Genomic DNA, 23,008 nt, shown 5'->3' with positions numbered 1-23,008 from the left:
CCTTAGCATTCCAAAAGGCAGGCAATACTCTGGAATGATAATTAGATATAGGTGATCTGCCACCTCATCAGGATCTATTCCTGTTAACAATCACTGACCTATAATGAACATAGACAGGGAGAGCAGAGTCACAGAAAGATAACTTCTTCACAGATGAGTACTACCATCAATGAGATTCAATTACCATAAAATTGGGTTCACTACTGAGCCTGAGTTTTTAAAGAAATCCAGAAGACAATGCCAAGATAAATTGGCTGCACAAGGAAGAAATGCCCTGACATCTGGATATGACATGACAACCTGGTTCTTTGGAGCAAGAACAAGAATGGAAGGGTCTGGAGCACAAGTCTTCTAAGGAGTGTCTGAGAAACTAGGATTGTTTCATTTGTAGGAAAGAAAGCTAAAGGGAGACCTTCTTGCTCTTTACAGCTGCCTGAAAGGAGGCTGGAGCAAGGGGGGGCGTCGATCTCTTCTCCCAGGGAGCAAGTAATAGAACAAGAGGAAATGGCCTCAAGTTGTGCCAGGGAAGGTTTAGATTGGACATTAGGAACAATTTATTCTTCTTGTCAGGCTGCTCAGAGCAGTGGTGGAGTTCCCATCCCTGGAGGGATTTCAAAGCCATGTAGATGTGGTGCTGAGGGACATGGGTTAGTGGTGGCTTTGGCAGTGCTGGGTTAACTGTTGGACTTGATCTTAAAGATCTTTTCCAACTCAAATGATCCCATGATTATCTAGTTAATTAAAGAGGTGATCTTGAGAAACATCAGGAATCACATGAAGAGAGATCCGCTGTAGTGCCAATTGCTTCATAAGTGAACCAACAAAATCTGATTCCTGCTCTCAGCCAGCAGCACCCCTCAGTGAAACACCCATTTCAGTCACTTCCAGGCAGGCAAAATGCAGAGCGCACCCCCTCAGCACCTAACAGGACCAGACCTCCCTACCTTCTTGTCAAGAGTTCTTGTCCTTTCTAATAGCACCAACAACCAGCAAGCTTGCTTTTAAAGCCTGCTTAACAAAACTCAGGCTCTGCACATCACTGCTACTGAACAAGAGTTCAGTAATTTAATTGCCTAAGAACATTCTTCCCTTTCACATTAAATGCTGTGTATGCACTCAGGAATTATGTAAATCTCAGCAAAATTAATGAGCATCTCATTCAAGAAGAGTACTTTTCAGGCATGCTAATATATGAATGTGTGTCACTGTAACACACTCCAGCTCACAGCCACTTCACTGGCTCAGAAATACCCTCCTGCCTGCAGGGTGGCAGTGCCCACCATGGAACAGATTTTGCCCAGCGTGCTATGGAGACACTAGAGCACTTCACCAAGCCTGGAGGCAGCTCAGCCTCTCAAAGCCTTCCTAACCAGTTCTCACCTTTGCTCTGAAAAACATGTGATAGAGCAAGAGACAGCTACAGCACTCATTGCAGACTGTCTAGGTCAGACCTCTTCATCTCATTTTTGGTCTCCTCGATACAGAGACCTTTCCATGTTTCAAGAGCAGATACCCACTGCCTATTTTAGAGAGGACAGGATAAAACATAACATGCTTTCTGCTCCCACCTACTGCAGACTGCAATGCCAACCAATTCCTCCCCAGGTCAAGAGCCACTTTCAAAACTCCACCTCCCACGCAGCAGAAGAGCTTCTCAGCAACTCTGCATTGAACATTCATTGTGGATCTTCCAAACCCTCAAGCAGCTCACAGCTAATTTATGTCAGGTAGCCATCTTACACAGGATATATTTATTTATTTATTTATTAAACCAGATTAGAGGGCCTCACCATTGCAAACTCAATGACAACAGCTCAGAATCAAAATGCTCTCCTGGTCCCAAATCCACCCAGACATTAGTCCTTGTGCCTGTCTGGAACATTTCTGAATTTATATAACTAAAAGCAAATAAACTGAAGGCAATATTCCAGCAGTTAAAGATGTATACACTGGTACCATTTGGTACTGGGCCTGTTGCTCACCCACCACAGCACAAACCCAGGCATGACACTCTCCCCTGCCTCTGAGCCTCCCGAAAACACACACTGTCACAGACCCAGCCAGTGTTCAGATGTTTCAGAAGTTTTTTTTCTCATAGAAGAGCAGAGCAGATTCAAGTGATCATCCCAGGCATCACCAAAGACCCAAGGGTCTGAGTCACTCATGAGAGTGATTGTTAAAGAGCAGGGAAAAACTCAGAGAGGCCAGGACAAACCCTATTCTCTTACACCTCTGACAGGCCATCCCAAAACAGAGGTTCATGCCCCAGTGCTGGAAAGCTGCAAAGCAACAAAGGATGAGCAGGGAAACCTGGAAAAGCACCAGCATGCCCACAGAAAGCAGCAATCAACTCAAGCACCTGACTGGATACACTGCACTGCAAACTCCAGTTAATTTTAACCCAGCAAACAAGGCCCACGGGGCTAAATGGCACTTGTCAAAAGGAATTCTGCAGTCAGTTAAACTAACAGGAACTGAGGCCCTGAACTGTCCCTATGATTGCTAAACAGTGATTTAAAGGATGTAACAAATTAACATGAGAGTAAAAGTATATTTACCTTCAGATTTCCAGTACCTTTTCTTTCTTTATTCTAGAATAATCCAAGGGTTTTTACCAAACCCGTAGCCAGCAGCAAAGTAGCTGAATTGTAGTTTTAAGTAAATATTAATGTCAACAATCAGTGTTAATACAGCACCTTATATTAAGCAAATATGGTTGGTAATATGACCTTTACATATAAAGCCGAAGTGTAATGCTGAATTACATTTAATGGTCTGCAGGTGTCTCAAGGGGATTATACACTAGCCTTATATATATAAAGCATTCCTCATTTATGTAGAATTTATATGCATTTAGACAGACACCCAGCAAAACCATGAAAGGCTAAATTTCACTCTTCATCACAAAGGATTTTTTCTTCCTCCTTATGCAAGTGATGTTTCCCAGTAAGACAAAGGACAGGTAGAATTAAACCAAGTAATGGGGGGCTGGAGGGAGGGAAGCAAAACACATAGGAGAAAAAGCAACCAAAGAAACAAACTAGAAAGTGCCTTGGAAAAATAAGGAAAAGGTGAGAAATAAGCAGCTGAGAAATATTCTAGCTGATGATGTAAAAAATTGTGACTAGAAGTGCACCAAGAAACCAAAGGGTTTATTTCTTTTATTTTTTGATGTTGGCCAACATTAAATGGATCAAATCACTGCATTTATTAGTGGTAACAGTGATTGAACAGTTTAAACTATCTATTTCTATTAAGCCAATTATGTTAAATAGGGTAACCGAAGCAAACTAGAAGGCTGCTTCTGTAAGTCTCAGCTTTCCAGCATCTCCTTTTCTCCTCTCCCTACCACCACTCCCCAAGTAGCCCTATTCCCAAGGCTGCCTTTCTCCTTCCTCAGCACTTTCTTACACCAGCATCTATCAAGCCCCCAGCTGACCATCCCTTACATTAGAGAACTTACTCTCCCACTACCTCTCTTCCCTAATTCTACTTCTGACCAGGAGGCAAAGCCCTCAGGACATCACCTGCTCTGAGGCAGGATGGGCATTGCAAAGGCAGGATTTTGTGAAGCCGGAATATGTAAATGGCTGTTTTCAAAATTTCTTTGATCTACAGTAAATTACAGGGCCAACTGCAGCCTTCAGTCATGCCAGTCAAGCAAATGAACTCCTGGGTATCCCACACATACCATAAGGGATTCTGGGGGAAGCACCTAAACTTATCTGCCAGCCTGGCAAACAAAAGCACTGGCAGGGGCTGGGTGCTGGGACCACAAGTCCATGGGAAGCACTGCCTGTGCTGTGCCCCAGCCAGCCTGGAGGGAGCCCACTAGCAAGCTCTGCACAAGCTTGATGGGACCACCTTGCTACAAGACCACTTGTTCTGCTTTCCTACCCCCAAAGAGTAACATAGGAAATGGTGTCACTGTTACACATGTCAGGGTAGATCAAAACGTCATGTCTTCTCAGCTCCTAACATGAACATTTGTTTGTTGCTGTGCAAAGAGAAGAGATGAGAGACTGCAGGTTCTCCTGTTTGCACAGGGACATTATGGGTGCTTACCTAGAGCACCTCAAAGTGTGGTTAATACTTGGATATTTATTTTTAACTCATGCACTCTGCAAGTGTGAAAAGCTAAGTGATGTGTAAAGTTTCCATCCATTAGGCCTCCACATTATAAGTCTTGCTGAATTTGAGTAGGTAAAAAAACCAACCACCTCTATTTTCTGGTAAAACATTCCTCAAAAAAAGGTCAACATTACTACAGGAACATCGGTCTTCAGACAATAACAACAAGAACCACCAAAAACATTCAGGCTGCTGCCTGAAGAAAACATCCTTAGAATTGAGAGGAGAAAAAAAGAAATACGGCTGGTTGAGCAGCCACTTTGTAGCACTTGATTTATGTACTCACAAGTTGTTAAAGCTTTTTAAATTGACCAATGGTTTACAAATCTCAGATAGAAAAAAAGTGTCCTACTCAGCTGTGGGAGCCTGCCTGTGTTCCTCTGGTTTGAGCAGCTCTCATACCACCTTATTTAAAAAGGTATCTACCTTGTGTACACACACAAACACACACGTAGTATATAGGAGAGAAAAAAAAAAATATTTACCAGCTGACAATAAGAAAAGCAACTAGATCCAGGGTTAAAATATGTTGTCCCACCAACTGATTACAGCACTATTTTTAGTCCTCTCCTATATAACAATAGTAAGTAAAGAAAGAATGTGAAGTCACAAGTATTAGAGAGGATTAGGTGGTTTAACTATTTTAGTAGTAAAGGATTCATCATTAGTATTGCTACTACCACTAGCATTCAAAGCAAAAAGCTATTGAAATTGCAGATTGGCTAATGCTTTACATGGCATTTAGCCAAGATGATTAATGATTCAGGGTACAGAAATAAATGCAAGAAAGGCAGCCTTTCAGAATGGCTCGGCTTAGTTAGCTAATTATGTTTTTCCTCAGATTTTATTCACTGAGGGAAGTGCTTCATTAATGTGGAATTTAGGTTATTCTGCAATGTCTTGGGCACACACTGTTGGGGTGCAAACTTCCAAACTAACAGGTTACAGAAGAAGCAACCTTAATTTGCCCTGCTGGAGCTTCCAATACCTTGGGAAAACTGTCTTCTGCTTCCCAGGAGCATGCACAAATCAATGCTTTTGTGCAAGCACTCAGGGCCACACTAAGATCTGGCTCGTCTAACCCCTGGGAAGACTCTTCCTTAGAGGCAGAGACTCCCACCTCTATTCTGATATCCTGAAATTTAAATTCAGAGGGAAAAAGGTGTAAGGAAGGGATGCAGCAATGTCTCATTCCAGTGCCAAGCTCAGTACCTCTGTCAGGAGCAGAGAAGAGTGGCTCCTCACCACACTGACTGTTGGCAGCAGGGCCAAGGGCTCATCTCAGGCTTTAACAACAGCCGAGTTTCACCCAGCACAGAATCCAGGTCTAAGGCACAGGGTAAGTAACCCAGCCAAACGTTCACAATAAAAACAACTGCCCCAGAACAAAAGTTACCATTAACAAAGGAAGAGGAGTAACAGGATATCTAAGAGCAGCTCACTTGCTGTGAGGAGCACAGCCCCACACGATACCTGCACAAAGGCAAGTTTTTTCATCGCAGACCCGCAAGATCAGTCAGCGACGACAGCTTTAAAACTGCCTCAGCATACACCTATAAGCCAGTTTTCAGACACACTAGATTCAATGCTCTGGAACAGCTCTTTGTTGAGAAGATTTCCAATCAGCAGCTGAAATTAACTGTGCTGTACCAGTCTGCAAGGAACAGGCACTGTGGATGGATGATATGGCTTCTATCTTAGGTAACATTCCACCCTTTTACAAAAACGCTATGAATATCACAACCTGTTCTGCAGAAGCACTGATAGGTCACACCAACTCAGCAAACCACAAAAGAGCTGATAAAGGGGAAAGCAAAGTTGGAGAGAGGGGTGGAAGAAAACAAGCAGAAGCTATGCTCTGATACGGCTCTGTTCAAAACACACTTGGGTGTAATATATTAACTGAAATACTTGAAGTCCTTCTCAAGCATTGAAATTCACAAATTCAATAGTGTGAAAATATCTTTGCCCTCCTGAGGAAGCACCACAGCAAGGAAGCAGGCCACAAAGGCAAAACACCACAGAGAAATCCCAGAGCCAACATATTAGGTCACTTGTGCAATCCCAACTAGAGCCAGGTATCTTGCAACTGCCAGTCAGGGACCATAAACCCCACAGACTCAGAGGAAGCCAATCCTGGAACTGACGTCCTGAAGATTTCAGGGTGGCTTTTCTCCCTTGTATAAGAGAAGGAATTTCCAATACTCTACCTTAAATACCCAAGTTAGCCAATCTACTCATGTTGCTTCTATCTCAGGAAGCATTTACAAGGAGTAACATAAAGCAGAAAAACTAAATTAAATGTTGCAATTCCCCTCACCCAAGACACTCCCTTTATTATAGAAAAATCTCTGCACAACAAATCAGATCAACTAGACACTTCATTTCAGCTACATACTATGTTCTAAATTATGTAGGCATCAAGTTAGCACAGCCATTTCAGTGTCAATTTAAGATAAGCCCTAACCAGCTCACTGTGACACAAGGAAGTACCCATGAAAATTCAACAGGTTTAATGAAATATCAGAAAACACTCTTCAGGAACAGAGCCATGTGTTCTATCAAGTGGTGTATGTGATCAAGGACTCCTCCATGCCTTCAACTCTAGCCCAGACAACAAGCCAAATGATTTGGACCACGGCTGCCCTCATACACCAGATGCTTTGCATAGGCTGATCTGTCCTGAAGAGTTAACTGTCACTTAACTGGGATTTTACTTGCAAAGACTGAACATCAGGTCTTCTGCTTCCTCTGCTTCTGGGATCTTTTCAGAGGACCCTAACACAGCTTCAAGGTAAAGCCTGGTCATGGTGCCTGACAACAGGCATAAAACATGTCAAACATGGTCAAATTCAGACACTTTCAGAGCATCAAGCAGCACAGTTTGAGAAGCACTGCTCCACAAAGGCAGCTGCCAGGAGAATTACCTTCTGTCTCCACTTGAATTCAAGTTCCCAGTTAAGAAGCTGCACAGCAACATTGCCAAAAGCACAAAGCCCAGCCCTGTTGCTCTCACTATTCTTCACCAACTATATGTGAAAAATTCCCTACATTCAACAAGCTGATCCCTGCAGAGTTCTATTGTCTCCAATTATTAATTAAACACGCTCTCAAAGAAAGTAAACGCCTAAAATCATTTGCTTCTACTAAGTAACTCCCTTGTTACCCTAACTGCAATTTAGGCAGTCTAAGTATATCCACTGACTGTAATTCAGGAGGGACCACCACCAGAGAAACTCTCTTGACTCCAGTTCAAGAACATACATGCATGCACAAGTCACAAGAGACCCCCAGCCAAGAAAACCTAACCAATGTTCCTGAAAGCCTGCTCAGTGTTGATAACTTCTCCCAGCTGAATATCTCAACTGTCTTTTCACCCCCCTCAGGAGTAGTAGATGGGTGTTGGGGTTTTAATAAGATACGCAACTTTCCACAACCAAGACAAATCCAACCTAGGCCATCACTCATCAGGAGTCTTCTCCTACATCGTCACTCACCTACTTGAAGTAAATAAATGGATAGAGATCAGAACCTTATTTTTTATTCCAGAATAAACAGCAAAAAGTCACTTCAGAGCAGCTGGTGTAATTGCCCAAAAAGCCTAAGGAGCCATCAGGTATCAGAAATGAACAACAGCCTAAACCTTTTCAGTTTTAACCTTAGAATTACAGGTAGACATTGACACTTAACCTCCTCTTCCTTTCTTTCATGGATAAAGAGAAGATTTCATTTTGCAGCCAAGACCTGGCTGATGGAAGTGTCTTCCACGTAGTAGGAAGTTTGGTGATTAAGTATTTGTAGCTGCAGACAGCTGGAAGTTTGCTTAGGAGTCCAGAGATTCCAACCTAGAAAAAAATGTTTGATTTCACCATTACATCAGTGTCTGCAAGAACAAAGAGGAATTTATAATGTATGCTATTTGTGTGGATGGTTTATCTTTGATAGCTAAATATGCAAAATGACAGTAGCATCTTTAATTACTTAGTTTTATATATAAAAAACAAACTTCCCCCCCTTCCACCTTATGGAAGAGAAGGGGAAAAATCAAAGGGAAGAGAAAATGTGTAGGTCATATATGAAAAGGACTGGCATTTTCTTCCCATTCACAAGAGGAGGTTATCTATTTACTTGGGAGCATAGCAACTTTGTCTTAAGTCATCCCTACTAAAGCCATCCACAGCTCAGTCCTCAGAGCTACTAGTGGAACGATGAACAAATGGCAGGAACAGCTAGTACTATAAAAAATAAAAAGCAAGGATCCCGTAAATAAGTTCTGACTCACAACACTCACAGCTATTAAATCACACATAATGAAATGCTATCATTTGGTAAAAATCAGTGGAATATTATCACCAACAGAGACAGATGCCTGCTTACATATATAACAAAGAAGAAACTGGGATTCACCAATTTAAAAAAAACCCTCTACCTTTAATTATGACCTCCCAAGCTCTAGGCAGACATTAACCTATATTACCCTATAATTATTTTTTCTGACTTTCCATTTCCTAACCAATCTTCAATGCAACAAAGCAAAGGGCCTCACTGCATTCTCTTTTGACGATTTAAATCAGAAGTACAGCAATACAAGTGTATATATAAGGAACTAAGATTTAGCAAACACCCATAATGATTCCCCACCTCCCTGCATGTCCCAGCAGTTCCTTCCACTTCTGTTCTTGCAGGACAAATTCAATTCTATCCTGGCTAAATCCAAGCTGAATTAAATCATTCTGCATGCATAAGAGTAGTTCGTGCTTCACGGAATTTATAATTGAAGAAGCAGATGCAGAAGTGGCCAAAAAGTCAAAAGGAATGGCAGTATTAGGATTACAGATATCCTGCATTCTGCTTCCCATGAGTAAAAGCCTGAGGCAAACAGAGAACCATGGAAAAAGAGGCACTCAAGAAAGGCTGAAGCAAATAAACACAAGGAGAACAGTGCCCTGCAATCACTGGAGTATATAGTATGGAATTAAGACCAAAAAAAAAAGGGATACTTCCCGTCTCAGTTGACTTTGAAGAAATAAAACACAAAGATTGGTTTAGAGAAGCACACTGAATGCAAAACACCAGGGCAGTTCGAGAAATGCACTACAGCTGATACAACAGCCACCAGGAAGTAGAGCAGGTAAGGTACAACTTTAATTACATTATAGTGGGTATTTCTTGAGCTTCAGATCACAGAACACATGGAGGGAAAATAGAGAAAGCATCACACACAACCCCGTGAGCTCAATCCTGTGGGTATATAGTATCTGTTCAGTCTCAGAAGTGCTCTGCCTCCAAAGAATACGTGTTCTTGCTTTTAAAGTTCATTTAAACTAGTACAAGCTAATGAGTTTTTATTTCATTAAGTGGTCATTTTATTACTATCATTTCACTCCATAACCTACTGAAGAAAATGAAGCTGAGGAAGAGCAACACATCTTCTGACATAAGGGCAAGGCTCTGTAACAGGCAGGATTCTTTTGAGTAAAACTAAGTGTTCTGGTTATTCAAGAATGGAGTAAAAAAATAGTTCAAATAGCAGCACAATTTTTAATGACTGCAGGGTTTGGGTGTCCAGTCCCTTGTCTCCTCAATCTGCAGTGAGTTTGGTTGTCTTTGCTTTCAGGGGTTTTCAAAGAAAGATGAAAGTGATGAGTTGGAGGAGAAATGGATTAAGAACTTTATGATGTTCATTTTAATTCATAAAGTCATCTTTCCACAATATGTCCAAAAAAAAGCAGTCCCTGCTCAAACATCTCCATACCAGACCACATGACAGCTTTTATTTGAAAAGCCTTTCAGTAAGAAAATTTTACTTTCTATTTCTTACACAACTCAAAGAGCATTAAGATCTCCTCCATCAATGTCTCTTGAAACAAGTTTTACATTTAGTGATTGAAAACTTGGGTAGTTAATAGGAAAACTATATCTCATTTCAATTAAGTTACTTTCTTTAAAGTGATAATTAAATAGTGTGTTTCCAGATACTGAAATAACAATATTATTCTGGCTGCTTTGGACACATAACAGTATTTTATGTCATTTTTTCTTCCAGAAGAAGTTAACAGGGCACTTGTGTTTACTTCTTTGTTGATGTACACACTGACTTCAGTGAGGTTGCAAAATCTACTGCAATGTTTGCTTTTAAATGGTCTGGATGGCAACATATTCCCTGGGAGGCACAGCAGAGGAACAAGGGCTTGCTCACTTTTATTTGAAAAACTAGAGGCAGAAGACATTCATAAAGGCTGCTAAAAGCTTTTGTGTCTGCTGCTGTGACAATATTTGTGGGAATCATTTGTTTTTAAGATGTGCTTACACTTCAGTTCTGCTTCCTCAGCAGAGGAAGCACATCTCTTCTTTGAGGAGTGAGTAACAGGTCAGGGGCAGAAAGCTGGAGTAAGTCATTTAACTCATAGCACATCTGACAATGCAACTACTCAACAGACTTCTAGTAAACACTACTACTGAGACATGATCTTGCCCACTACCCTTTTAAAACCTTAAGTCACTGTAATAAGTTTGCTGTGTTACTAAAAGCACTGTTTCATTACATTCTTAAGGCTGTTCTCAATTCAGCTAAGCACATTAATAGCACCTTCCTTTCCCAATTCTATCAACAAAAAAAATAAACACCGCAAACCCAAGACAAACAAGCAAAGAAAACCAGGAAAACACATTACCAGCAACTTCCAAAACTGTGTATTTTGATATTGGGAATGGTAAAAGCCCCAACCTACATGCATTGGCAGTTTTGTAATACCATTACATAAGAATTATTTAACTACAGCAACAGATCTGAAAAGCAGAAGCAGTCACTGTTACACTGGTTCACATATCCAAAAAAAAAAAAAAACCACACCAAAAAAACCCAATCAATAAAGGGAATGATGGATTTTGCAAACACACATTGACTGTCACAGAGAGTGGACTGGGATTTCAACACCCTCAAGAGCAGAATGTTTCAGCTTATAGCTACCAAGGCTTCGCAATCCTGAAAAGAGAAAACAAAAAGCACACCTGTTGCCATTCCAACTGCACAATAATAACCAGTTTAAGCCTTAAAAAGCATCATTGAAAGCATCTATCAGAAGCCCGAGGCATTCACGTGTTGAGTTTGGAAACATTGAACTTTTTTTTTTTACCTGATGTTCTGCATGAATGTTATCCCCAGTAGGCCAGCGATGTTTGCTGTTATTATAGCCGCCTCCACCACTTCCTCCTCCCCCAAGCTGCTCACCATGCTGCCTCTGGAAGAAGTAATCCACCATAGCGTCGTCCTGGGAGCGGCCTGCAACTCCTATGGATCCAGGAACAGGACTGGAGTGTGTCCCTGCTGCAAGTGCCTGGTTTGCAGCTGGCTGTGGCTGAGCCTGGGACCCTGTTCCAGATGTCAATACAACAGGCATGGTGGGATTAGCTGTATCTTGAGCGTGCTGCTTCAGGTGGGGGCTGAACGAGTCCTGCCAGAGTACTGCTTTTCTCTTCAAAACACACGCAACGCTCATTCCACCAACACCTACGAGGGGGAGAGACGGCGAGAAAGAGAGAAGGAAAAGGAAACATTAAATCCTTACAGCTTCAGCTTGATATAGTAAATAACACACCCATCTCATGACTGGAAGGGACACATCACAGTGCCAAATCCGACTCCTTTCAGCATTGTTATTTACTCCATTAACCTGGCAACTAAAATATCGTATCAAAACGCACGCAACCCAAAAACCCCCACATCTAGTGCTGTGAAGTGTTATCAGCGTACCCAAGATTCATGTAAGGTGCCCATTACAGCAAAATCAGAACACCAATTTAGGAGGTGGACAAAACACCAACTGGAGTGCTGTCACAGAAAATTGCTAGAAAGAAAGCCCCCAAACAACCTGGTGGAACACAAATTACACCATCAGTGCCTGCCCTGCTTGTTTACACCTGACAAACTAGGAGGCAAATCTTCAGTCAGTGCACAAGTCCCACTGTATCACAGTGTGTTCACTCAGTCATGCAACAGTTGTTTGCCTTTTTGCAAATGCAAAATTAAAATACTGGATTTCTGCTTACACAGTTAATTAAGTCCCAAACACAAGGTACACCCTTCCTGTAAACTCAGAAGCTGGCTTTGGTCATGAGATGGTGAAACACACTGGCATGTTTTGACTGAGATTCCCTGGAGAAAGAGCAGCTAACCTCTCAGTGCCCGGATCTCAGCAGAACCTTCCAGAGCCAGAGCAGCCAGTAGTGCAGGTCCCACTGTCAAAAACACCCAGGGAAAGCTGGATGAGTTGTAGAAATTCTCCAACACTGAAAACACCTTTTATAAAGGATCTGAAAATACCTCAAATGCTCTGCAAACACCCAAAATCATCTGTGCACAGGAGGACAACTAGCAGCCTAGACTGGCAGCAACTCACTAGTTTACTATCCCCCCAAATATTTTGATAGAAAGCCAGCAGCACAAAACCACACCTTATTGGTTATTTGAAGACAACACCACTAGCTGATCCTGAGAGCAATACAGACAATACACCTGTGAGCAGGAAAGTGGTCTCCCCCATTATGCAATGCTCAGCCAGTGCAGAGCACACACACAGATCAAATTTGCTTCTAAAGGCATGCCACAGTGTGAATTATTATTATTTTTTAAAAAAGATTAATAGTTTATGACTTCAGCTACCTAAATGCATCCCCACAAATACCACAGAGAGTTACAAGGATGAAACTGGGGCGGGTGTTCAGCCCTTATGGGCTCCCACCACAGCTGCATACCAGCACGAGAATGCTTTTACTATTGTACCTTGGTGGCTGAAAACCTTGGCCCTGATCCTGCCAGCAGCTCTGACAGCCTCAAAGGCAGCTCTGTTTCCTCTCTGCTCATCATAGTAGTTTTGAACAAATCAGCTACTACAATCAACTTCCAAGAACAATTTCCTAACAGTGGAGAGAGAGAGTGGACACCAACAAAATCCAAATCCTTTATTCGATCAAACTTACTTATGCTTGTCCCACTGAGACCAGTGTTACTATTCAGAAGAAAATTACTATAAGAACACCAGAGATAAGAGATTTTTTTAACTGCAGTTACAACATGCATTTGTTGACACACACACAGCCTCCATGGCCAATAAACAAGCAATTCTTTTTCTGCAAATTCTTTCTGCAAAGCTTTTTACACATTCAAACACCTTCACCAATACCAGTAATGTTCAACAGAACCAACTACTGTCTTTTAAAAAGTCTGGAAATCACCACCTCCCCAAATACCTCATAAAAACACTGTGACAGCACCTGGTATTACTGAACCGCTGCTGATTTTTAAAAATACAAAAACAATACATTCTAATGGCATCTTCCCATTAGATTCCCTTTAATAAACATGATCCAAACCCTTCAATAACATGAAATGAAGCAATAAAACTCCTCTATGCAATAGGGAAAAAAAAAATTAAAAAAAAAAATTATCAGTAATTACTAGTAAGAAATTAACGTATCACCAAGTCAGGTTGTGTAGTAATAGCAGACAATGAAATCTGAGCTGCCTCCAAGAAATGAGGTTACAAGCTCTCACAGGGCAGTCTTTAAAAAAAAGAAAAACACACACACAAAAAAAAAAGAGGGGGGGGGGGAAAGGAAAAAAAAAGATACTATGAATCCACAGAAAGTTTCAAGTATCTCTGTTGTGGAGTTCACACCAGGTACAAAGTTGCAACTGGAAGCCTGTAAAACCACTTTACCCTGCCCCCTCAAAAGGTCTCTCTGTTCACCAGCACAAATTCATTTCTGGTTTAATTTGCATGCAGATCGTTATTGATTGTGTAACTGTAAAAACTGGGGGGGTTTTGAGAGTCTAGAAAAATCTCAGTCAAGGTACTAGGAAGATCCACACCAGTGCCTCCTGCCCAGACGCTTCCTCTTTCGTCTCATACAGACGGATCCAAACACGAGAGCAAAACTTGGCAAAGGCGACATTTTGAAAGGGAGCAAAGGGGAAAGGAGCATTCTGGGTAGTTCAAGTTTAGTTCCAAGACGTGTTTTTATAGAAATGCCGTGTTAAATGTAGCGGACAGCTGAATCCTGTCATTCAAAGCACACAAGAGCATCAGAAATATGTGAAGTCACCTACACGAGACACATTCATGAGCGAACAGGCAGCTGCCAGACTCGCCGCTGCTAATGGCTACTCAAGATCCTTTTCATTCCCAAATCCTTAGTAAATATATATAACAAACTTTTCCCAGGGAAACCATTCGCTGGGAAGTTACCTATTTACAAACAAAGGCTTCGGTACTGCTACAACGTGCTCAAAGCAGACCATTTTCTTTCTTCCCCTTTCAAAAACACAGCATGTAAATAAACTGCTCTGTGTTACCATTACAAGCAAAAATACTCCAGATTATGGGGCATTCCACAAGCAACAAGAACTTCAGAGACATCTCCATGCAAGTTTTAAGCTTAAGTGGGGACACGACGCCGAATAAAGCAGCTTTAATCCGCATGGAGAACAGCTACACATCCAGAGCTCCCCTGCTCTTATTAGCCATTCCTCTAAAAATCGAGCAATATTAAAAAAATTAAGTCTGCACAAGATGGGCGTTTCAAAAAGTTCAATCGGGAGCTGGAACCAAGCTTGGGTTGGGGTCGTTTGGCTGGGTTGTTTTTTTTTTTTTGAAAGTTATAGTGGAAATTAAAGCCCAGCCATTGTTTGAGAGCTGTGTGGCCTACAAGAACTTTTCACGTTAAACCCTGTGTTTTCCTGGAAACCTGGGGAGACGCAGCAGGAAGTGGGTAAATTGATCATTGCTTAAACCAGCGTTAAAAAGATCGTAAGATAAATGCTGCCCCTTACCCCAACTCCCTCGCTCTTAATAAAGGAAATTCCTTACTCATGATCTGTCGAATACAATCTCTGCTCAGAACAAAGTTATTACACATCGAACGAAAAAGGAAAAAAATAATAAAATAAAAATAAAAATAATCGAGGACTTATCAGGTTGGGGCAAGAGACAGGCCCTGAAAATTACAAGTTTGCCATTAAAAAGGGCCAAAACGGGGAAACAAGATAAAAACCAAGGGGGAAAAAAACACACAAACACGACCCCCCCCCCCTACCACCACCACCAGGGTCACCCAGCACATCAAAAAAGTATTGTCTGCCTTTTCCTCCCCTCCCTTTCGCGAGGCACCGTTCCCCTCCCCTGCCAGGGACACCGAACCCCCCCAACCTCCCCGGAGACCCCCCCCCCAAAACCCGGGGTGGGGGGAACCCCACCACCCCAGACACACACACACCCCCCAAGACGGGCCGGGCCCTCCGGGGCAACAAAGCGGGGCCTCGGCCCAACCCAGCCGGCCGGGCTGGACCCCTCCCCACTAAAAGGGGGAGCCCCGGGGGGGTCCCCCCCGCCACAGGCCGGGCCCAGGGGTGCAGGGGGGGGCTCCGCCGCCGCCCGGCCAGGATGGGCCCGCACCCCCCCCCCCCCAACAACAACAACAACAACAACAGCCCTTCCCTGCACGCCGGGGGGGGGGGCGGTAAGAAACCGGGGAGCCCCTCAGCGGAACGGGGAGCTGCTGCGCGCCCCTCCTCGCTAACAATAGAAGCCAGGCCCCGGCACCCGAGCGCCTACGAGGAGCCGGGCGGCAGAGCCGGGCGCAGCGCCCGCCGCCACTCGCCTTCGGGGCGGCCTGGGGCCGCTCCGTCCGCCTCCCCCACCAATATGGCCCCCTCGACGGCTCCGCTGAAGTGCCCGGCGCTCCAAGGGCCCGGTCCGGTGCCGATACTCACGGGCGGAGCGGTAGGATGAAGACGGATCTCGGCCCCCCCCAGGCCGCTCGCCGCCTGCCTCTCTCTCCCCCTGCCTTTCACTCCGACAACATGGCGGCGCGGCGGGGCGGGCGGCCGCGCTGCACGCCGGGAAGGCGAGGCCGCTCCGAGCGGGCCGCGCTGCCGGGCCCGGCCTTCCCGGGGCCTCCCCCCCCCCCGACCCCCCGCAAACCCAACCGCCCCGTTTCTACCCAATTCCACCCCCCCCCCACGCCCGCGTCCCAGTTGGGGCCAGGCGGTGCGGCTTCTTGAAGGGCTTCCAGCGCAGCCCGCTTTCCCCGCCTGGCGCTGGGGGGGGGCACAGGCCGCACCAACGGGGGGGCTGAGCCTCGTCCCCCCGCACCCCCAGCCCCCCGGGCACCCCCCCCTCAGAACCCCCTCCCCAACCCCCCAGCCTTGCTCCCGCAACATCTGTCGGTAGAACCGCACCAGGGGCACAGCTCTTCCCTCTCGGCGCCTTCACCCGCCACAGCACCCTCTGAGAGGTGGGGAGGGGGGGGGGGGGGGTGTGTGTTTTATTTATCTTTTTTACCCTTCACACCCGTCCCCGCCAAAGCCGAGGGCGAGAAACTACAGCCCCCGGCGTGCGCTGCTGCAGCGCCGGCCATGCCGGGGCCCGGGGAGCCCAACAGGGCGCTGGGAGCGGTAGTTCCCGCCGGGATTATCGCCCGCGGGCGGCGGGCTCGGGAGCGGCGGCTGCTGCTGAGCTCCCTCCTGCCCCTGAGCTCCCTCCTGCCCCTGGGGGTGCTGGGGTTGGTGGGGTTTTGTTTTGGGGAGGGGGGATGCGCCAGGGCTCGGTGCTGAGGTGCGGTGTTTTCTCTCTCTGGCTGGGCCAGGCGAGCGAGGCGGGAAGTTGGGGAAGCGGCTCCGGGACGTGTCGCGGCGCGCACGGGAGGGCTGAGAGCGGCCGGAACAGCCGCCCGGCCCCGGCTCCGGCCCGTTCGTAGAATCACGGAGTCACAGAATCCCAGGGCTTGGAAGGGAGCTGGAAGGGAAGATCAGCCAGCCCAGCCCCCCTGCCAGAGCAGGGGCACCCAGAGCACATCACACAGGAACGTGTCCAGGGGGGTTTGAATGTCTCCAGAGAAGGAGACTCCACAGCCTCTCTGGGCAGCCTGGCCCAGGGCTCTGTCACCCTCACAAGGAAGAAGTTCTTCCTGATATTCCCATGGAACCTCCTGTGCTCCAGTTTGCACCCATTGCCCCTTGTCCTGTCCCGGGACATCACTGAACAAAGCCTGGCTCCATCCTCCTGACACTGCCCTGAACATATCTGTAACCATGGGTGAGGTCTCCCCTCAGTCTCCTCTTCTCCAAGCTCAACAGACCCAGCTCCCTCAGCCTTTCCTCATCAGGGAGATGTTCCACTCCCTTCAGCATCTCTGTGGCTCTGCCCTGGACTCTCTCAAGCAGTTCCCTGTCCTTCCTGAACTGAGGGGCCCAGAACTGGACACAACATTCCAGATGTGGCCTCACCAAGGCAGAACAGAGGGGCAGGAGAACCTCCCTTGACCTACTAACCACCCCCTTTCTAACCCACCCCAGGATCCACTGGCCTTCTTGGCCACAAGGGCACATTGCTGGTCATGGTCATCCTCCTGTCCACCAGGACCCCCAGGTCTCTTTCACCCACACTGCTCTCCAGCAGCTCAGCCCCCAGCCCGAGGGTCCCTCAGGATGTGCGGGGCTCCGGGAGAGACTCCCCGAAAGCCGGAGCGTGGAGCGGGTTGTGGCTTCGGGTGCCACAAGCTGCTTCGAAGCTGGTTTGTCACAGTCATTCAAGCAAGGGCAGGGCCGGAGCCAGCTGAGCTCTGGCTGCCTGCTTTGCATCCGTTTTCTCCCCAAAGGGCTGTGGGGTGATGGGGTCTCCACGGCCACGCTGGGTTTTCCAGGCACCCACACCGGGATGGAGCCTGCAGCCCGGCCAGCCAGGGCTTCTGGGGAGGCAGGTCCTCATCCCAGCCACAACCCTGGGGAAATACAACTCGTGGCTGCAGCCTGGGAGGTGCTGAGCACGGGGGACCCCCAGGGTCAATGGTTAACAAAGGCTTTTGGTGTCTCTGCTGGTTTCTAAGCCAAGCCTTTCGTAGCCGCCCTAAGCTTCCTTCCTCCAGTGCTGGCGTGGATTATTTGAGCTGGCAAAACCCCCCTGTGATAAGCTCAGCCCTGCTGGGTACAGCTGCCTGTGCCACAGCAGCGTGTTCCCCAAACGTGTGCGTGGCACTTGGCACGGACCCCCCTGCCCTGCTGCCCTGCAGCCCTGCTGGGCACCCCACCAACAGCTGCAGCGTGGATCCTGTGCAACGAGTAGCTCCTGTTAGCGAGGCCTGGCCACCCCCAGGCTCTTTGCTGGAATAGGAACATCAGCAGGTTCTTCTGGCCAGCATCCCTAACAAAGATGCAGCTCGCTCTGCTGAGCTGCACTGCCCTGTTACAAGGAAACTGCCTCGGTGGTGCAGCCAGCATCAGGAGCACACTTGTGCAGGGAGGCTGGATCTGTTCTTCAGGCTGGTAGTGCCCCAAACCTGGCTCTGCCATGCCAAGGGGGACCATGCAATGTCCCCAGAATGCAGTGTGAGCCAGGCCAACCTCTCGGCATAGCAGACATGTGAATAGTGAAACTGTCACCTTGGAACTGGAGCAAATAAATCTGTCCAGACACTTTTCTCCTTTGGTTGCATTCTGCAACATCTGCAGGTCGTGGCATCAGTGTTGACTCTTGGGTGACGAATATTTGGGCTGCAAAGTGTGACATGTCAGGAGCTCTTTCCCACGACGTGTCTTCACTGCAGAGCCCAGGGGAAGGAAGGCTGGCAGGTCCCTACTTGTTTCTGCTGGCCAGGTTTTGGGGTACTGTGCTTGAAAACGGGCACCCTCAGCACCTCACCTTGCTGGTGGGGCTGTCTGTCCCCAAGCTGTCATGCTGGACATAGCACAGAGGTCCCCAAGCAGCACTGACCCTCTGCTGTGAGCCAGAAGTACCAGCCACGCAGTGGTGGGTTGCAGCACACGCCCAGACTGCTTGCTGACACAAGAAGCATGGTTTCTGTTAATTATACCTGGGATAATTAAATTTATACCAGTATAATGAGAGGGGGAGTGAAGGAGTCCTCCTGTGGATGAAGTATTAGTGGTTAAAACCCGTTTGTGCCAGTTAGTTTATTCGGCTTAGGAAGAAAGGCACAGAGAAAAGACACCTGGACACAGCCCTCTGGCTCTGGGACTGAGTCAGAATTTGGGTCCAGCACCTCCATCCTTCCCACAGCCTCTTCTACCTCCCTCTCTCTTGCCTTTCTGACCTTGCCCAATCTCCTGGCTTATTGCAATCCATGAAAAATCTCCCAGTGGAAGAACATGCTGTTCTGGAGTCTTCAGAGACACAGAGGGGAGGCAGAGAAGGAGGAAGAGGCAGTGCAGGCAGTGAAACAGCTTCCACCTCCACGGGAAAAACCTTCTGGAGGTGGAAATGTAATTCAGATCTTTGCCACACTATTGGCCATCGAGGGCAGCCCCAGAACCCTGGGCTTGGCTCACCCTGTACCACTCGTGGCATAAGTTATCCTGGGCTTTGTCTTTGGTCTAGTGGGAGAAAAAGATGCCTCCAGAAGGTGCTTGGTGTCCTCCTAACCTCTGAATGACTCTGTAGAAGTGCCTTTCTCCCTCTCTTGACTACAGAAGGGGGGGCTTCAGTCAACTGTGTTCTTTATTAAACATCAAAGTTACACGTCCAAAGCCAAATGCCCAAATCCAGGCCTTCCATCCATGCTCTGCCCAGACTCTGTTCCTGGTGGCACAATGCCCAACATAACAGTATCTTCTCTTTGAAGGAGCCTTCTAGTCTAAGCAAAACTAAATCCAGGGCTGCTGTGATTCATACTCCTTGGAGCAGAGCTTCCCAAAGCTTGATGGAGAAGACACATGCACAGGACATGAGATTCAGCTGGAAAAGAAAATAGATTGAGTGACTGGATAAATCACAAAGGAGTAGCCTCAGTATTGTCCCCAGACAGACCTGGCTGTCCTCAGCCTCAGGGAAGTGTAGGGAGGTCCAGCACTTTTATTTCAGTGACAACTTGTTCTCTGCAATGAAAAGCCAGATGGGAGGAAAGAGCATCTCCTCCCACAGTGCCAAGTTCTCCAGTGGGGCAGCAACATTTTGTTGGCCACCAGAAAAAATAAATCCACCGAGTGATTTGATTTTTTTTCTAAACCAAGCCAAAACCTGCTGAGATGTTCATGCAGGATACTTCCAAAATATGCTGGCTTGGCTGAAAAGTTCTAACAGCCAACTACTTGATTCAGCTTCATCATCAGGACAGCATGTCATCAAACCATGTTGCCTTGAGACAAGAAGTAATGACCAGCTGTGCAGCTGGGCAGCTTTAGTACTTGTTCTTGGGCATGGGCTGTGTGATAACCCATTCATTTCTCCATCAGATACTTTGCAAAGATGGCCAGAGACCTCAAATCATGGACCTTCCCCATCAGATCCCAGTCCCACACGTGTGCAGATGCAGGGCACATGGAAACGCTTTCTGACCTGGACTTGTCATCATCATCAGACCTAGATGAGAAATGTCTCCTTGTTTCTACCGCAGCTTCAGCCATCAGATAAACCTGTGGTTTTCACTGACACTTTTCCCCTACAGGTTTCCATGCTCTTGTTGAGAAACCCAGCACAGACCTTTTCAGGAGTCAGCAGCCAAGTGTCTAAAAGCAGCTGGTGAAATGTTGTGGTTACAGCAAGCTGAAGGCAGTTCTGGCTGCCAACCCACCTGACAGCAGGAGAGACTGAAAGTTTCATCTTGGCTGGAAGTTTGTTGTTGGTTTTTTTTCCCCTGCAAAAATACACCCCCTTAAAATTAACCTTTTTAAGCAGCTCTCACCCATCAGCTGTGCTCAGGGTTGTACTGAGCCTGACCCAGTCATAGAACCATAGAAAGGTTTGGGTTGGAAGGGCCCTTAAAAATCATCTAGTTCCACCCCTCCTGCATGGGCAGGGACACCTCCCACCAGCCCAGGCTGCTCCAAGCCCCATCCAACCTGCCCTTCAACACTGCCAGGGATGGGGCAGCCACAGCTTCCCTGGGCAACCTGGGCCAGGCTCTCACCACCCTCACACCCAAGAATTTCCTCCTCATCTCCAACCTCCATCTCCCCTCTGCCAGTTTTAATCCATCCCCCTTGTCCTCTCCCTCCCTGCCCTTGTCCCAAGTCCCTCCCCAGCTTTCCTGGAGCCCCTTCAGGCACTGGAAGCTGCTCTAAGGTCTCCCTGGAGCCTTCTCTTCTCCAGGCTGAACACCCCAACTCTCCCAGCCTGTCTCCAGAGCAGAGCTGCTCCAGCCCAAGGATCATCTTCATGGTCTCCTCTGGCCTCTCTCCAACAGCTCCATGTCCTTCTTATATTGGTGGCTCCAGAACTGGACACAGTGCTTCAGGTGAGGTCTCATGAGAGCAGAGTAAAGGGGGAGAATTCCCTCCCTTAACCAGCTGGTCACGCTGCTTTTAAACACAGTTGGTTTCTGGGTTCTGGTGCACACTGTCAATTCATGCTGAGCTTCTTTTCCACCATCACCCCCAAATCCTAGGGGTCCCCGATGCTGGGTGCAAGAACAACAACCAAGCAGCTCTGGGTGATGTCTTGAGAGTCATTCTCAACAAATCCCACCGTTTCCTCTCTGTGTGCAGGAAGGCAGCTGCCAAATCCATGCCACACATCCTGTGTTGTTAGAAACCAGCTGTGCCCATGCTCTGCGTCCTGGTGATGTCCCCTTCTGTCCTCCTTCCACTTTGCAACAGCTCACAGAGCCACCACAGAAGACAGCCAGGGGCAGGCAGCAAAAAATGCCCTGAATAAGTGGAGATAAATCCAGAGTGGGTTAAATCCAGGATGAAAAGTGACTTCTTCTCACTCTAAAGGGGTCAAGAAGGTATTTTCCCCGGCAATAAATATTTTTGGCAGGGTCACTAGCACAGGGGAGTGAGTGTTGTTGGGAAGGATCCTTGAGTACCCCTCTGCCACCCCACTAATATAATCTATTACCAAGAAGGTAATTGAGAAAGCTACAGAAAAAGCAACCTCACAAAGAACTGATAGCAGCTATAAACCAGGAAAAAGGAAATTCTTGTTTGTTTTTTAAACCACATGGGTTTTCCCCCTGGACCTCATTGCTGAGCTGTGCCACGGCAGCAAGGAGGGGGCTGAGGCCTCCTCCACATTCCTACCTTTTCATCAGCCTTTTTAACCAGCTGCCAAACCCTGCAGGGGCCAGGACATCAGAGCTGCAGAGAAAACAGGAGCTCTGATAGATGCTGGTGGATAAAATAAATGAGCACTTGGGCTATGAACAGCTGTTCCCTCCCGAGAGCCTTGAGGCAGGTAGGGCTGCCCAACAAGTGTTGTGTTGGGACAGCAGCTCCAGGAGCTGATGAGATAAAAACATCTTCCAGCTTAGCAAAGCAGCTGTAATAAGGACAGTTCAGGTGGTGGCACCTTCCTGCCAAGAGGGAGGTGGCGGTGTCACTGCTGAGCTGGGGCTGATGGCCAGGGCTTATTTGATACCCAGCTGGAATGGAGCTGGCAAGCTTCAGGGCTGCTCTTGGCCAGTGTTCACCAAGTTGTAGTGGAGACTTGTCCCTGCTTAGGGTGTCCCACCTGCAGCAGCTGTCCCTCCAAACATGTCCCAGGTCAGCCATGGCTTGAGGAGTCAAGGGATTGTACCTATGTGTGGTCTAGTTAGATTGCCCCAAGATCTGAGCTTGATCCTTACACCTACCCAGCTCCCTGCTTCATGGGCCCCAGGAGGGAACAGAGACCAACCAGGAGCAAGGGGTGGGGACACAGGGGTCCCTCCACTGCTGTTGCCCCATCAGCAAGGCAGGTAAACACTACCTGGAGACATTTCACATCCACTGCTGGCATGTTGCCCCCATATGCTGTAACTGGTAGGAGCAACACCATGTCTTCAGTGAGTGCTTGCAAGGCTCCCCTTCTTGGGGATCAACTCCACACCATGTCTCATCTCAAATTCTAATCATTAGAGCTCTGAAGCAGGAGGCTGATTAAGC

The 23,008-nt window shown here is 46.9% G+C and overlaps 1 protein-coding gene across 7 annotated transcripts in view; it reads right to left on the bottom strand.

Moving 5' to 3' along the window:
- PUM1 (pumilio RNA binding family member 1) overlaps nucleotides 1-16,411 on the bottom strand; it is an 80,663-nt gene extending 64,252 nt beyond the window's left edge. For 6 of the 7 annotated variants that reach the window (XM_051637753.1, XM_051637757.1, XM_051637755.1 and 3 more), the window contains exons 1-2: nucleotides 15,902-15,999; nucleotides 11,268-11,641 (exon numbers count right to left, since the gene is read on the bottom strand). In XM_051637753.1, the coding sequence (XP_051493713.1) occupies nucleotides 11,268-11,630 (363 nt within the window). In that variant the 5' untranslated portion in view covers nucleotides 11,631-11,641; nucleotides 15,902-15,999. Of the gene's footprint in view, nucleotides 1-11,267; nucleotides 11,642-15,901; nucleotides 16,000-16,369 lie in introns of those variants that run through there. The other variant, XM_051637754.1, reaches the window with a different exon arrangement.
- Nucleotides 16,412-23,008: the final 6,597 nt, after the last annotated feature.

Source organism: Apus apus, chromosome 21, assembly GCF_020740795.1.
Source record: "Apus apus isolate bApuApu2 chromosome 21, bApuApu2.pri.cur, whole genome shotgun sequence".
Taxonomy (NCBI): Eukaryota; Metazoa; Chordata; class Aves; order Apodiformes; family Apodidae; genus Apus; species Apus apus.
Note: the sequence above shows the minus strand (reverse complement) of the source record. Positions and strands in the feature narration are given on the sequence as shown.